The 14144-nt window shown below is 41.8% G+C and overlaps 1 protein-coding gene across 11 annotated transcripts in view; it reads right to left on the minus strand.

Moving 5' to 3' along the window:
- SYNE1 (spectrin repeat containing nuclear envelope protein 1) overlaps nt 1–14144 on the minus strand; it is a 477690-nt gene that overhangs the window by 214421 nt on the left and 249125 nt on the right. For 9 of the 11 annotated variants that reach the window (XM_049653080.1, XM_049653082.1, XM_049653084.1 and 6 more), the window contains 8 exons: nt 12028–12164; nt 11648–11825; nt 10973–11155; nt 7438–7581; nt 6953–7108; nt 5275–5439; nt 3721–3893; nt 1293–1446 (listed from right to left, as the gene is read on the minus strand). In XM_049653080.1, coding sequence (XP_049509037.1) covers nt 1293–1446; nt 3721–3893; nt 5275–5439; nt 6953–7108; nt 7438–7581; nt 10973–11155; nt 11648–11825; nt 12028–12164 — 1290 coding nt within the window. The other 2 variants (XM_049653085.1, XM_049653088.1) reach the window with 2 other exon arrangements.

Here is a 14144-nt window from a genome sequence, read left to right on the forward strand (position 1 = left end):
GAGATGGAGACAAGAGACAAAAGGAGCAATTAGGAGTCTGTGGCAATTGAGGAAAAGAAGGAGAGACTGTGGTCAGGAGACACTTCTGGGAGAAAACCAGCAGGATCGAATGGCTCTTTCAAAGTGGGGTGAGGAAGCAGGAGCTGGGGATGATGAAGCTTCCGGTTTAAGATACTCAGCAAGGGGTGACACAAATGAACTGAGACTGAGAATATCAGGATGTGAAGGATTTGGGGGTAGAAGTAAGAAGTACTGCTTAGGACATAGATAAGGTTGAGGTGGAACAGGTCATCCAATAAACATGCCCTGGGATAAGGATATAAATCAAAGGGCTCCAAAATGTTATGTCTGAATACCACTATTAATAAAAAGATTTGGGGCGCCTGGGTGGCTCGGTCGGCTGAGCAACCGACTGTGGCTCAGGTCACGACCTCACGGCTTTGGGTTCAAGCCCCACATTGGGCTCTGCACTGACGGCTCAGAGCCTATGCCTACTTTGGATTCTGTTTCTCCTTATCTCTCTGCCCCTCCCCGCTGGTATGCATGCGCTCTCTCTCTCGCGCTCTCTCTCTCTCTCAAAAGTAAATAAGTAAACATTTAAAAATAAATAAGTGAATAGGGGCGCCTGGGTGGCTCAGTCGGTTAAGCGTCTGACTTCAGCTCAGGTCATGATCTCACAGCTCATGAGTTCGAGCCCCACTTCGGGCTCTGTGCTGACAGCTCAGAGCCTGGAGCCTGCTTCAGATTCTGTGTCTCCCTCTCTCTCTGCCCCTAACCCACTCACAATCTGTCTCTGTCTCTCTGAAAAATTAACATTAAAAAAATTTTTTTAAATAAAATAAATAAATGAATAAAATAAAAAAGGTTTAAGAACATATCCCCAATATCTATCTTCTGTCTATCTATCTAAAAAATGTGTAGCACCTCACTAATATAAGCATCAGAAAAATGTATGACAGTAGAAATACAAAAGATGTGATAAGAAGAAATCATTTTTACTTCCTAATGATGAGCAGGCTAAAGATATTAAGATATTGCAAGTTGCCAAATTTTAAATGTATCATGAAACATGGATATCTGAAGTGTTCCTGGAAGAGAAAATTTTCACTCACTAGTCAAATAGCCACAAACAAAAGTCTGGTTTAAGAAGCCATTAGAAATTATAGTAAAGCCCCAAATACAGTTTACCTATGTATACAGTGCTAGCATGCAGCTAATCATATTTTTACGTAACTAAGGCATTCTGAAAACGCCTGTTGGAGGACAAACGGAGTCTGAAATCCAGCTCCCACCTTGGCTTTTCCCAGAGAGGCTGTTTTCTCCCGCAGTTCTGCATACTGCCTTTCAGATTCATTTAGGCTCGCTTCCACACTGTCCATCCAACTGGAAAACTGTCGAACATCATCCTGATAACTTGTCCACTTAGAAAGAGCTCCTTCAAGTTGACTGAAAGGTATTCGAAAGGACAACAATCTACATTGAGAAGCCACATAAATCCAATCTGCCCGATCTCTATCTGCTCTGCTCTGTCCACCCGACCAGCAGGGAGCCCACAGATCAGGACAGGCAGGAGATGGCTCGGGATGGGCGGAAAGGCAAGGGCTGATCAAATCTGAGTCTGGGTCCCTGGCAAGCATAACTTCAGGAAGCAAGGGACAGTTAAGTCCAGGCTGATAGGTGGAAAAGTGGGACTGGGCATAAAACTTGGAATCAGTAAGCAGGTCATGTGAGACCCTGGGAGAGGCTTGAGGGCCAAACTGGGAGAGATCCCTTGTGGGAAGCTTTTCCGGAGTCAAGACTCTAGGGAGGAAGAGGACCAATACTTAACTCCGTCTAGTTGAGCAGGACGTCCAGAGGAGAGAAAAAAAAGGAATTAATAAAAGACGGAAGGAAGAAGCAAATAAGAAAAAGCACAGTAACTATCTTGCATGAGATTTAAAAATCAGAAAATCATGGGGTGCCTGGCAGGCTCAGTCAGTTAAGCATCTGACTCCTGATTTTGGCTCAGGCCGATGATCTCACAGTTCATGAGTTTGAGCCCCTTGTTTAGCTCTGCACTGACAGTGCAGAGCCTGCTTGGGATTCTGTCTCTCTCCCTCTCTTTGTCCCTCCCCGACTCATGCTCTCTCTCTCTCTCTCTCTCTCTCTCTCTCTCTCTCTCTGTCAAAATAAATAAAATAAAAGAATATAAAAATAAAAATCAGGGGTGCCTGGGTGGCTCAGTCGGTTGAGCGTCTGACTTCGGCTCAGGTCATGATCTCATGTGAGTTTGAGGCCCGTGTCAGGCTCTGTGCTGACAGCTGGGAGCCTGGAGCCTGGAGCCTGCTTTGGATTCTGTGTCTTCCTCTCTCTCTCTGACCCTCCCCCATTCGTGCTCTGTCTCTCTCTGTCTCAAAAATGGATAAACCTTAAAAAAAAATTTTTTTTAAATAAAAGTCAGAAATCACAATGGAAAAATAGGGTAACGTTTTCTGAACTGGTCTAATCTGATTATTTCTCTTACAGGTAAATTAAGCACTCCTTCTCTCAATTACTGATGTTATGTTTTCAACGTCATTAATCATTTGTGCCTAATTTAACTACCACGCTTTGGGTTATTTTGTAGCAGGTACTCGAGCTCCACCCATATTTACCCTCCGACCCCTGACGACCAGCGTCACCTCCTCCTGGGCGGGAGGGCATTCTCTGGTCCCTGGAGCTCGCTCAGCTGGAGGGCAATGTAGGTGAGAAGTGCCTGGGATTGTTGCCCCCCTGGGAGTAGCCCTCAACTGCCCTCCTGACTCATGGAAGATTGTTTACAAACATTCTAGTTCTGTCCTCAGTGGGTGGCTCTGAGCCACTTGTTCTGTGCTGGCTCCCGGCACTGCCCAGTGGATCAAGTTCCAGCTGTCCCTTGCACTCACTGCGCTCACTGCGGGAACCGCCTTGAGAATATCCCCTTTATCAGCTGCTCTTCCCTTCTCATCTCTCTCTCCCATCCCCTCCTGGTGTTTCCTGGGGTTACCTCCCAAATCAACTACTTGCTTTAAATAACGTATCTTTAGAGGCCCCTGTGTGGCTCAGTTGACTGAGCCTCGAGCCTCAGACTTCGGCTCAGATCATCATCTCACGTTTGTGACTTCGAGCCCCGAGTCAGACTCTCTGTTGTCAGTGCAGAGCCTGTTTCAGGACTTCTGTCCCCCTCTCTCTCTGCCACGCAAAGATAGATAGATAGATAGATAGATAGATAAATAAACTCTCTCTCTCATAAATAAATGTTTAAAAATTATAAATAATATATCTTTACATGATAACACATTTATTTATCTTTTATCTTGTTAAGCAGTGAACAATAACAAAAAGAAATATGTAGTTATATTAAAATGTAGGTATGGTATTGCAGGCCAACCTAAACGCAATATTGTACTTACAGGTTTCTTTTGTTCTAATAAGAAAAAGGAGAGGAAAGAAGAAAAGAAGAAAGAAAGGAAGGGAGAGAGGAAGGAAGGGAGAGAGGAAGGCAGGAAGGGAGAGAGGAAGGAAAGAAGGGAGAGAGGAAAGAAAGGAAGAAGAGAGAGGGAAAGGAAGGAAGGAAAGAAGGAAGGAAGGAACAAAAGGAGGGACAGAGGGAAGGAAAAGAGGAAGGGCAAGAAAACCCCAGGAATGGCGGGGTACCGTGCTGTTCTGTTGATCTTTTGGTAACGGCTTGGCGCTATGATAGTTCGCTGTGGTTCCCCTTACCTTTTGCAACGAATGGCCGCAGACAGAAGGGAAGCCCACATATCCTTCACACTCTGCAGCTGCTGCTGAATAGCAGGCCAGCCTTCCGGAGAGGTATTCTGCAGGACAGATTCCCCTCTGGTCACTATCATTTTCATCTGGATCTCTTTTTCCTGTTTCACTGATAACAGGGCCTAGAAGAGCAAATTACAGAAGCCCTTTGTCATTTGCACGTTTAGCATTTGTGGCTTTAAATGTTTCAGAGATCCTGAATGGGAGAACGACATGCAATCAGGTTGAGCCATGAACCTCTCAGGCTGAGAGGGGGGCAGGTGGGAGAGTCACTTGCTGGTGAGTGTCAGCAACCAATCGCCAGTCACCTGCTGGTCCCCAAGTGGCCTCAGCTTCTTAGGGCTTGATTCTTCTCTGAATAATCCCTTCTTTCCACTGAAATTTTGTTTTACTGGTTTTCAACAAGAGAAAAATAGACTACAATAGAATTCATGGATTTTCAAAGGTCACAGGATAAAGGGCTTTATAATGTTAAGGTCTCTAGCACAACAAGCCCAAAGAAGTAGATTAATTCACAGTATATATTAATCTACATATTTCGAGGTCTTCACGGCACTATTCTTTTTCTATACAAATAGAAGTTTGAATTCAAAGGGATAAAACTGGCGTTATCACTTAAAAGGCAAGGTTTCATCCCTCTCCTTAATCCGGACCCCGACAACCTCTACAGGTTTAGCTTCAGCTCCTCATGGCTGTCAGTTTTTGCCACAGCAAGAAGGAACTGCTAGCAATTTCTCTCACACAATGCTATTTGTTTCCTTTGGCTTTTGCTTAGGCTGGTACAGTCTCAAATCTCGGTTTAGATAGGAGACTTCCTGAGAAATCTACTCCAGTTCTCAACCAAATCCCTCCTGCCTGTTCCACTCTTCTGTGTGCCTGTAACACCACAAATACATCCCAATCTGCTATAATTGTCTTCTCTGCTTCAGCCCCCAGCCTCGGACAATGAAATCCTTGAAGACAATAACCATATTTTATTCATTTTTGAATCCTTGGTATCAAGACAGAGAGCCAATGTCCTATAAGACACCCAGTATATGAATGGAAGGTGAATGACTGCGGATTATTATCTTTATCACAAATGTGAAATAAAACTAAAATCCTGGGATGGGAGAAGAACTGACTGAACGATACAGGCAGACAAGTGAGTTGACCAAAATGGGAAGTGGCTTGCTCTAAAAAAGTTTCATCGAAATATTTTCGAAGAATAAATGTCCTATGATGTAATTGGAAACTCGCCTCTTAACTATATCCGAGAAGGAACCACATTTGGTTGCTATTTTTGTTTAATTTTTGTAAAGCACTTAGAAGTGAATATGGGGCCAAATGATTCAGGGATGCTTAGGCAAGGCCACCCCTCTGCATACAGGGTCACACCCACGGAGCATTCCTGGACTGCTTGTGGAGACAGTGGGACATAATCACACCAAACAGATGGAGACTTGAGAAATTCTGAGAAAGACAAATTCTGTAGATTAGAGACACTTCTCTAAAGATGCACACCTCAAGCTTGAGCATCCTGCTGTCCAGCACGCTTTTGTCGGATATTGGGTGGCAGTAAGAGTCCAGCATGTGAACCGCATCTGTCATCCAGTCTTGTAGCTCTTTAATCCCGAGGGAGAACTGATTGTGTTCTGCGACAATTCTATCCAATCTTGACACTTTCTCCTGGAAATGACAGGAATCGTTTTCCAGCGGTCCATTCCACCTTACAACCTACAGACACTCAAACTGTAAAGCTAACCATTGGTTTCAAGTATTTGCAATCAGCCACGGGTCCATATGCTGCACAAATATGACGCAAGTCTGTATTAACCTGAGATGCGGGAAGTACCTTTGTGACCGGAATACCTGGGCCCAAAGCAGAACAATTACAATTGACTGCCCTCACTTTAGTCACTACTCTTCTTCATGACAACTGTGACGTTTTTCCGGAATCGGCAAAATCGCTTCCTAACGCCTTGTGTGGGAGATGAATCACGGTACTTTCTAGCTTTCCCATACTACATTTGGCTCAATGGATACCCCGTACCCGTATGACCTACATTGTGACCAGGTCAAAAAGACATCTGTCTGAGATTTTGCAATAGCTCTACGTTTCAAAAATTGGGACCGTGGATATGATTTTAGTGATTAACTAAAGGTTATATCCAACACAGTGAAGATTTTGACTATGTTTACAGCTCTTTTTTTTATGGTGATAGCTCTTAAAGCATTCAAGTATCTATTGATTTTTGCTATCTAAATAAATGCAAGGAATATAAAGATGCCCTTAATTCATTCTAATTTCAGATATATGCCAGATTTTCTAAAGACAAAAAAGTAACTTATTCATAGAAAAAAATGGGTGTAAGCATAGACTATTTACTACAAGACCCCTACTAGTTATAACTGTGTCAGTGATGCTTTATTGAGGACCCAAATTAGCAGACCAGAAATAAGTCCACACTAAAATAGATGAAGCCATATTACAGTAGGTTCCCTACACTCTAAGATCTGAAATGCAAAAGAGAAAATACAGGGAACAAATGTTAAAGCCACATAAAGCTCAAGGCAGACCTGAGCTCACAAGTTCGAGACGGGCCTGCATGACACCTGCTGAATGTTCTAAATTAGGTCATAGCGGTATCCCATTTACATTAAACTGTTAGAAAAGGTATTTAATCAGTTATACAGATCATTGCCAATTTTGAGCTCTGCTCTAGAATCCGAAATGAAACTCTCCACCAACACGTCCTTGAGAACCATTAATAACATAAAGAATTCAGACGAATTAAAAAAAAAAAAATGATCCAAACTCCTTATAATGTAGTCTACTAAAATTTAAACTGCTTTGAATTCCTGTTTTTCTAACATAATTTAACCTAAGATTGTTTAGGCCCCAAACTCTGAATTTTGCCTTACGTTTCCACTTTGAGTCTTCAAGATAAAAGCTCTGGGAAACATACCATTTCAGTGTTGAGGAGACGATCTTGTGCAATAATAGAGCTTGGAAAATCTCTTCAATCTCTGAAGCCTCCCTAGCTCTCGTCAATCACACGAAGATCTACTGCACGAATGCGTGACTTGAATTGGGAGGCTGGGAAAGACACTCACACGCCTTATCCCTGACCCAGCGGACACCCTGCACAGACGGGTGGCCCCGGTACCACACGCACACACAGCACATGGCAGGCGTTACCTTTGTTAGATTGCTTAGAGCTAGATACTGAGAAGACAGCTGCGACACTCTGTGCATAAAGCTCTTGCTGGCAGCTTGTCCTTCCCACAGCTGCTGAGCTTTCTCTCTTAGCCTGTTGAGCTGAGGCTCGTAGCAGTTTATTTCCTCAAGGACAGACTGAAAAGCACAAGCAAGTTACTATTAAGAGGCTGGGGGAGAGCACACCGCGGACGGAGCTTTGGCCCAAAGAACGTGGAAATAAACATGGCATGCAATTGGTGCGCCCTGAAAGCTTTACAATTTCCAGGCTACACACGGGACAGACTACAGGACGGAAACAGATCACACCTCCGAGGAAAGCCAGAAAACATAAAATCTGCCAGAAATAGGGAAAGGGTACGCTGCATCTCCAGACAGCATGACCTAATTCCAGGGTGCGCCTGAATGCAAGGTTGTGCAGAGGACAGGGGTAAAGACGTGGCCGGAAGGGCACATGGTCTCATTACCTGGAGCTTCTGCTGTTCCCTCCTCTTTGCTGGCAGATCGTACAGGCGATTGCTGCTTTCCTGCACCAACTTCTCAGTTTTACTCAGCCAGTCCTGGACAGGCTCAGCGCTCACTTCAAAGTCCTTCATTTGGATCTTTAGATTCTACCAGATTTTAGATCACATTAGGGATAAAAAAAAAAAATGAATAGCAAGTCCAAAGTCCAAAGTCTTACTTAGCACTTAGCATTCAAGGCCCAACACAGTCTGACCCCCTAGTCCTTCTTCCCTCCTACCCCGGTCCTGATGTATAGAACATTCTATCTTTCACCTTAGCATCTGTATAAATGTTGACCATCTTTTTAGAGCTTTTTAGTCTCAAATTTTTCAAAAAGGAGTTTTTGCGTCATTATCCAATCCACCTCAGAGTTCATACCCACTTCTCAACTTCTATCACATTTGTTGCTTATACCAGTCAATATGTACTTTATGGATTGTCATGCAGGCATGCCTTGTCTCCACAACCAGCTTACAAGCTCTGTGAAGGGAGGGCCCCGTAGAAATATAAGTAAATATTAACAAATATTTTGTCGAGTTTGATCAATGATGGGATAAGAAATAGCATATGGTTTGAGGTGCCTGAGGGGCTCAGTCGGTTAGGTGTCCAACTTCGGTTCAGGTCACGATCTCACAGTTCGTGAGTCTGAGCCCCACATCGGGCTCCGTGCTGCCAGCTCAGAGCCTGGACCCTGTTTCAGGTTCTGTGTCTCCCTCCCTCTCTGCCTCTCCCCCACTTGTGCTCACTCTCTCTCCCAAAAACAAGGAAACGAACATTTTAAAATACATAAATAAATGTTCCTTCTGCATGTGTTTTCCATTATTTCTTCTATGGTTTCAATGACCACCTACAAACTCCTAAAACCCCCTATTTATAGAACTGTATTTATGCAACACTCTAAGTCAGAGTGCCTGGGTTTGAATCTCGTCACCTCCTCGCAGTGAGAACTTGGCAGATCATTTAATCACCTTTTGCCATAATTTCCTCATCCACACAACAGAAATAAGCGAGTTCCTACTTCAGATAACGGTTATGAGGATTAAATGCACTGACACACGGGAAGTGTTTCCATAGTGCCTGCACTGGTAAATGGTCACTATCATTCCTACCACAGCTCCATCCTCTCTGTTGGGACCTGGTATTCATATTTGCTGCTACTTTCTTGGCATTACCTGCTGAATATTTCACAGGCCTATTTAACTTAATTTTTGCTACCCCCTCCAGAACTACTTTTTCTACCATTTTCATGTCTCAGATAATAGCATCGCCATTCATACCACTTTCCAAACTAGAAATTAGACTCAAACTTAACTTACCCTTCTTCCCCATGTTCCCTCATTGAATTCGCTACCAAATCCTGTTGTGTTTTACCTTAAATATAAATTCTCTGTCCGTTCTCATTTCCTTAACTCAGGCCCTCAGCTCTCTCATCTTGACCATTATGAGAAGCTTTCCCTGGTCTTCCGGCTTCCCCACTCTTGTCTACACTGTGGTCAGAGTTGACATGTTTATTTCCAGCTTAAAGACCAGCAGGTTCCTCACTCAACCTTTTCAGCTAGGATTTTTAGAAAGAATTGAGCCCTAGTGTCCTAAAGAATCCATTCTATGTAATTATGTAATTACTATGTAATTTTCTTATGCATCTAAAATGGTACGGGTTATGTTACATCCTTGGGAAAACTGAGAACATAAATGCTCTTCAGGGGTTCAGATAAAAACCCTGGTTAAGAGTCAAGATCAAATTGCTTAGTACACAAGACACTTCCTATCTTGCCCTAATCCTCATCTCCAATCTTATCTTTGTTGTTCCTCACAAAACCCCCTGTGGATGTCAAACTTCCCAAAGTCCTCCCCTGCTGACACAACACGCTGGCCCTGTACATTCAGTTCCTTCTACCTGAAATGCACATCAGCCTTGGCAAATTCAAAGAATGTCTTGCCTTCAGGGTTCAGTTAAAATGTCACCTTTCTGGTAACGTTTCTTGATTTCTCCAAGTGGAGTTAGTTGCATCCTTCTTTGAGTGACGGCCATATCCTGAATGTATCTATGTTATATTGCAATCATCTCTTTACATATTGTTTTTCTCTCTAGAAAGTAAACTCCCTGAGCAGAGGGAAAAGACTAGCCCTTTTGTATTCCTAAAATAGTGGCTGGTATATATTGTTTCTATTGTATTCCTAATATAAATGAAGGAAACAGGGAAGGAAGTAAGGAAGAAAGGAAGGTAGGAAGGTAGGGAGGGAGAAAAAAGGGAAGGAAGATAAGGAAGCCAAAAGAACTTATTCCTCACCTACTCATCTCCTCCTGGCTGAGCAGCTCTTGAACTAGGCAATCATGTAATCAAGGCTAGATATACTACCTTCGACAATAGACGCTTCAGAGCTCAGGCCACATCGCACTAAGGATCTCTGTAAGGTTATGAGTAAATTTCTAGGCACTGCACAATGGTTATCCCTCTCTATAAAATGGAAGATACCTGCCGTGAAGGAATAGCCACCATTAGAAAGAAGAATTATAGAGGCACCTGGGTGGCACAGTTGGTTGAGTGTTTGACTTCGGCTCAGGCCATGATATCATGGTCCTGAGTTTGAGCTCTTGCTGTCATCGTAGAGCTCCCTTCAGATCCTCTGTCCCCCACCTCCCCCTCTCCCCAGCCCATGCATGTGTGCATGCACACACTTTCTCTCTCTCTCAAAAATAAATAAACATTAAAAAAAAACTATATTAAAAAAAACAAAGAAGAATTACAATAGTGTCGGGCTAGGGAATAACTGAGGGAACACACTTTTTCTCTTTCCCAATATTCTCTATTATTATTTTTTCCCACCCTGCATTAATTATGATCAAATCAAATAAAGGTTCTCTTCTGCCAGGAAGTATTGGTTTAAAGGGAAAAAATCACTCTCCATGCCTCTGAATTTTCCTCTAAGAGAAGAGTTGGTATACAAAACAGGCGATCTCACAAGAAAAAAAATCAATTGCATTGTGGCAGTAATTGTGTTATGATTCTAATAAATTCAACTCACGTTGTTTCTGAATAAAAGAAAATTGCATAACCATTGGATCTTTGCACACTTAACTCCTAAAAACCTACCGCTTGATATCCACATTAGTTATAATATACCTTACCATCCATAGCCTTTTGTAGTCTTACATGGGTATTTCTGTTCATTCTCCTTGAACAACTTCCAAACTTGAGGGATTTCACATGAATGATTAAGTGATATTGTTTAAAAGTAAAAACCAACAGTTCCTGGCGGGACAGTGCAAGCCTATAACAGCCCTTACCAGGCAAGGAGCTATTGAATTCCTTGGTGAGGCTCCCACTTCTAAAACTGAGCTGTTTCCTACAGTTATCTGGTTATCTATTAATATTCAGAGAGGAATGACCAAAAATCATTGGCACTGTATTTGGATATAATGAAGGTGTGGTTTTAACTGACAATGACTACAACGACAAACTACAGAGAAGCCATCCATGTGGTCGCCTATTATACCTCTAGTGCAGATTCCTTCTGGTGCAGATTTGAATGAAATTTTTTCCAATCTTCTTTTGCAGTGGCAACTTTGGCCTGGATTCCATCCGCTTTCTCTTTGGGCAACAGAGTACTCAAAAGTTCTCCTTTAGACACCATCACGTTTAGCTTGTGCTGTCCATTTTCACTTTCTGACAAAAATTCCTACCAAGAAAAATGTTAAGATTAGGCCTAATGCAATGCTCTGTGCTTTAAAATACATTGACTTTCTACTTATTTCTCGATAAAAGCACAGAGATGAAATAAACCATTTTTATTGCATACATTAAATTACTAGGACCTCTACGCATCTGGAATAATGTACCCTCTCTATACATTGGGAATAATACTCTCATGTACTTCATATGGTTCCTGTGAAAATTAAGTGAGAAAAATCTTAGCATGCTCAGGAACAATGCTTGTCACATATAAAGAACTTTTATTAGTGTCTACATCTCTATTCATGTGTAAATACAGGATGCATTTGGGTGAATGAACTAGTTTCTCTTTACATAGACAATGAAGTGTTTCAAGAAAAGATGTATATGAAATTTGAGTTTCCTGAACACAATTTTTAATGGGCTTATAAAAAGATCTAGAGGCACCGTATTAACCCACTTAAGCACTGTGATTAGCATTGATATTTGGCATTCTTACCTGTATTTTCTGAAGACTGGTTGAAACTTCACTAATATTTTGAGGTATATCAAAACATTTGGCCGTAGTGATTTTTGCATTAACCAGCCACTGCTGGAAATCTTTGAAGGCTCTTTGAAACCGTTGCTGTAAAATCTGTTCTCTAGTCTGACAGCCCTTGGATGCTTGCAAACAAAGACTAAAACCATGATTTGAAATGTTTAAAGAAAGGAAAAAAAATGATAAAAATGGATTAAAATAAAGTTTGGTAGAATCAGCAATTCTTAGAATATGCAGTCAAATTTAGTAATGTAGTTAATGATTAATTTATCATGCCTTAAACAAACTCCGACTACTTCTTTGTATAAAAATATTTTGACTACAATAAGGTCCATGCTCACCAATTATATTCTTTTATCAAGCCAGAAACTTTTCCACTGTATGTACTCAGGTCTCTGGAAAATCGACAAAGTTCATTCAACTGAGACTTAAGATCTTCTGTTTTAGGCTCTGCTTTTTGTAGGGCATCCAGTATCTCCTATTAGAAAATAACAAGACAGAGAAGCAAGCACTTAAATTGGGTAGTTTCCACATCCTCACACTATACGTGCGTAAGTCATATTATAAATTATTATGAGGGAAGAATCAACATAATAGATTCAGTAAAGAAATACATCCTATTTTCCAGATTCCTTGTGCCAGGCAAGAGCACTTGGCTTATTTCCATCCTTCTCTAGGCATGGATAGGCATTCCAGCATCAAATGTTGCCAAGTAATCAAATGATCAAGTTGTCAAATAATTCAAAGTGGGACAAGAAAAAGAAAAGAGGAAATAACCTCAATTGCTTCGTAACGGTCTGACTATGCCATTGGAGACATGTATATTGTTTAAAGGTAAGGAGAAATCATTTCTCTTCTTAAAAATGTTTATTTATTTTGAGAAAGAGAGAGGGCACGTGAACAGGGAAGGGGCAGAGAGAGAGAAGGAGAGAGAGAATCCCAAGCAGGCTCCACGCTGACAGCATGGAGCCCGACGTGGGGCTCAGTCTCACGAAGTGTGAGATCATGACCTGAGCCGAAATGAAGAGCATCCCAAGACACTCAGGTGTCCCAAGAGAAATCATTTCAAAGCAAAGAACTACTTACTTTGGATTAAAAAATATATGTAACAATTGATTTTATGTAATATGTACAGTTAACTTTCACATTAAAAATGTCTTATACCCCACCTATCCGATCTACCTAGTAATTCATTCATTTCATATTCAGTCATCAAATATTTGATAAATATGTGACAATCAATTTTCTGGATTTTAGGACCCCCAAAATGACTGAAGAGATGATTCTTGTACTTGAAGAGCTCACAATTTAACAGATGAGAGAGGCACCTGAATAATCACAGTACTGTGACTCTCTAACCCAAAACAAAGTCTTGAGACTTGACAAGTACATCTCTAAAATCAAGGCCATGATCCCTGGAGTTACACAGGGGCTCTTATGGGTTTGCCACAAGGAGCAAATGAGATCACAAGTGTCAGGCACTTAGCACAATTCCTGGCACACTGATGAATGCCTAACCTGTAAATGATGCCCAAATATTTAAATGCGACCATACAAATAATGGTATTGCCACAGTAAAAAAAAAAAAAAAAAAAAATTGGGGCATCTGGGTGGCTCAGTCAGTTGAGCGCCTGACTTCATCTCAGGTTATGACCTCATAGTTAATGAGTTCAAGCCCCGCATCAGGCTCTGTGCTGACAGCTCAGAGCCTGGAACCTGCTTTGGATTCTGTGTCTCCCCCTCTCTCTGCTCCTCCCCTGCTCACACTCTGTCTCTCTCTCTCTCTCTCAAAAATAAGTGAAACATAAAAAAATAAAATAAAAAGAAAAGACTTAAAAAAATAATTCATTAAGGGGGAAGGAGGAGTGTCAAGAAGATGAGTAATTACTCAGATAGCTGTTGGTGTTACTGTCAGTATTCTCAGATATTTATCGAGACATGGCCTAGATTTGTCAGAAAACCACACCTCTCAACAACCCAAGTCTGTGTTTCATTCCTCATCTTAGTAAATGGCCCCGCCTTCCTCCCGCTGATCTAAATCAGAAAACTAAGCTACATCTTGGCCCTGCCAGGAGACAGGAGACAACCAAGTCCAGTCTATGTGTCTTAACTCTCTTTCAGTTACTTCTTTCTCTCTGTATCTGACTCAGTCTCCATTACACATCCTTCATTTCTTTCTGGCATGGCATAATGCCCTCTCGATTTGAATCCTGTTCTCCAGTTTTCTCTCCTGTGTTTTCTTGTCCCTCACTAATTTTGGGTCCTCGGACTGTTTCTCCTTTCTCCATGTCACCTGTAACAAACCTCAAGACTCAGCTCAAATGACAACTACTTTAAGGACTCTCTGCCCTCCTTCCCACCTATTGGTAGGGACTTCTCACTTGAAGACACACAACACCTTGTCAGCTCATCACAATCGAGCATTCCATTGGCTTTGAACCCATTGGCCTTTCTACTT

The sequence above is a fragment of the Panthera uncia genome (genome assembly GCF_023721935.1).
Source record: "Panthera uncia isolate 11264 chromosome B2 unlocalized genomic scaffold, Puncia_PCG_1.0 HiC_scaffold_24, whole genome shotgun sequence".
Classification (NCBI taxonomy): Eukaryota; Metazoa; Chordata; class Mammalia; order Carnivora; family Felidae; genus Panthera; species Panthera uncia.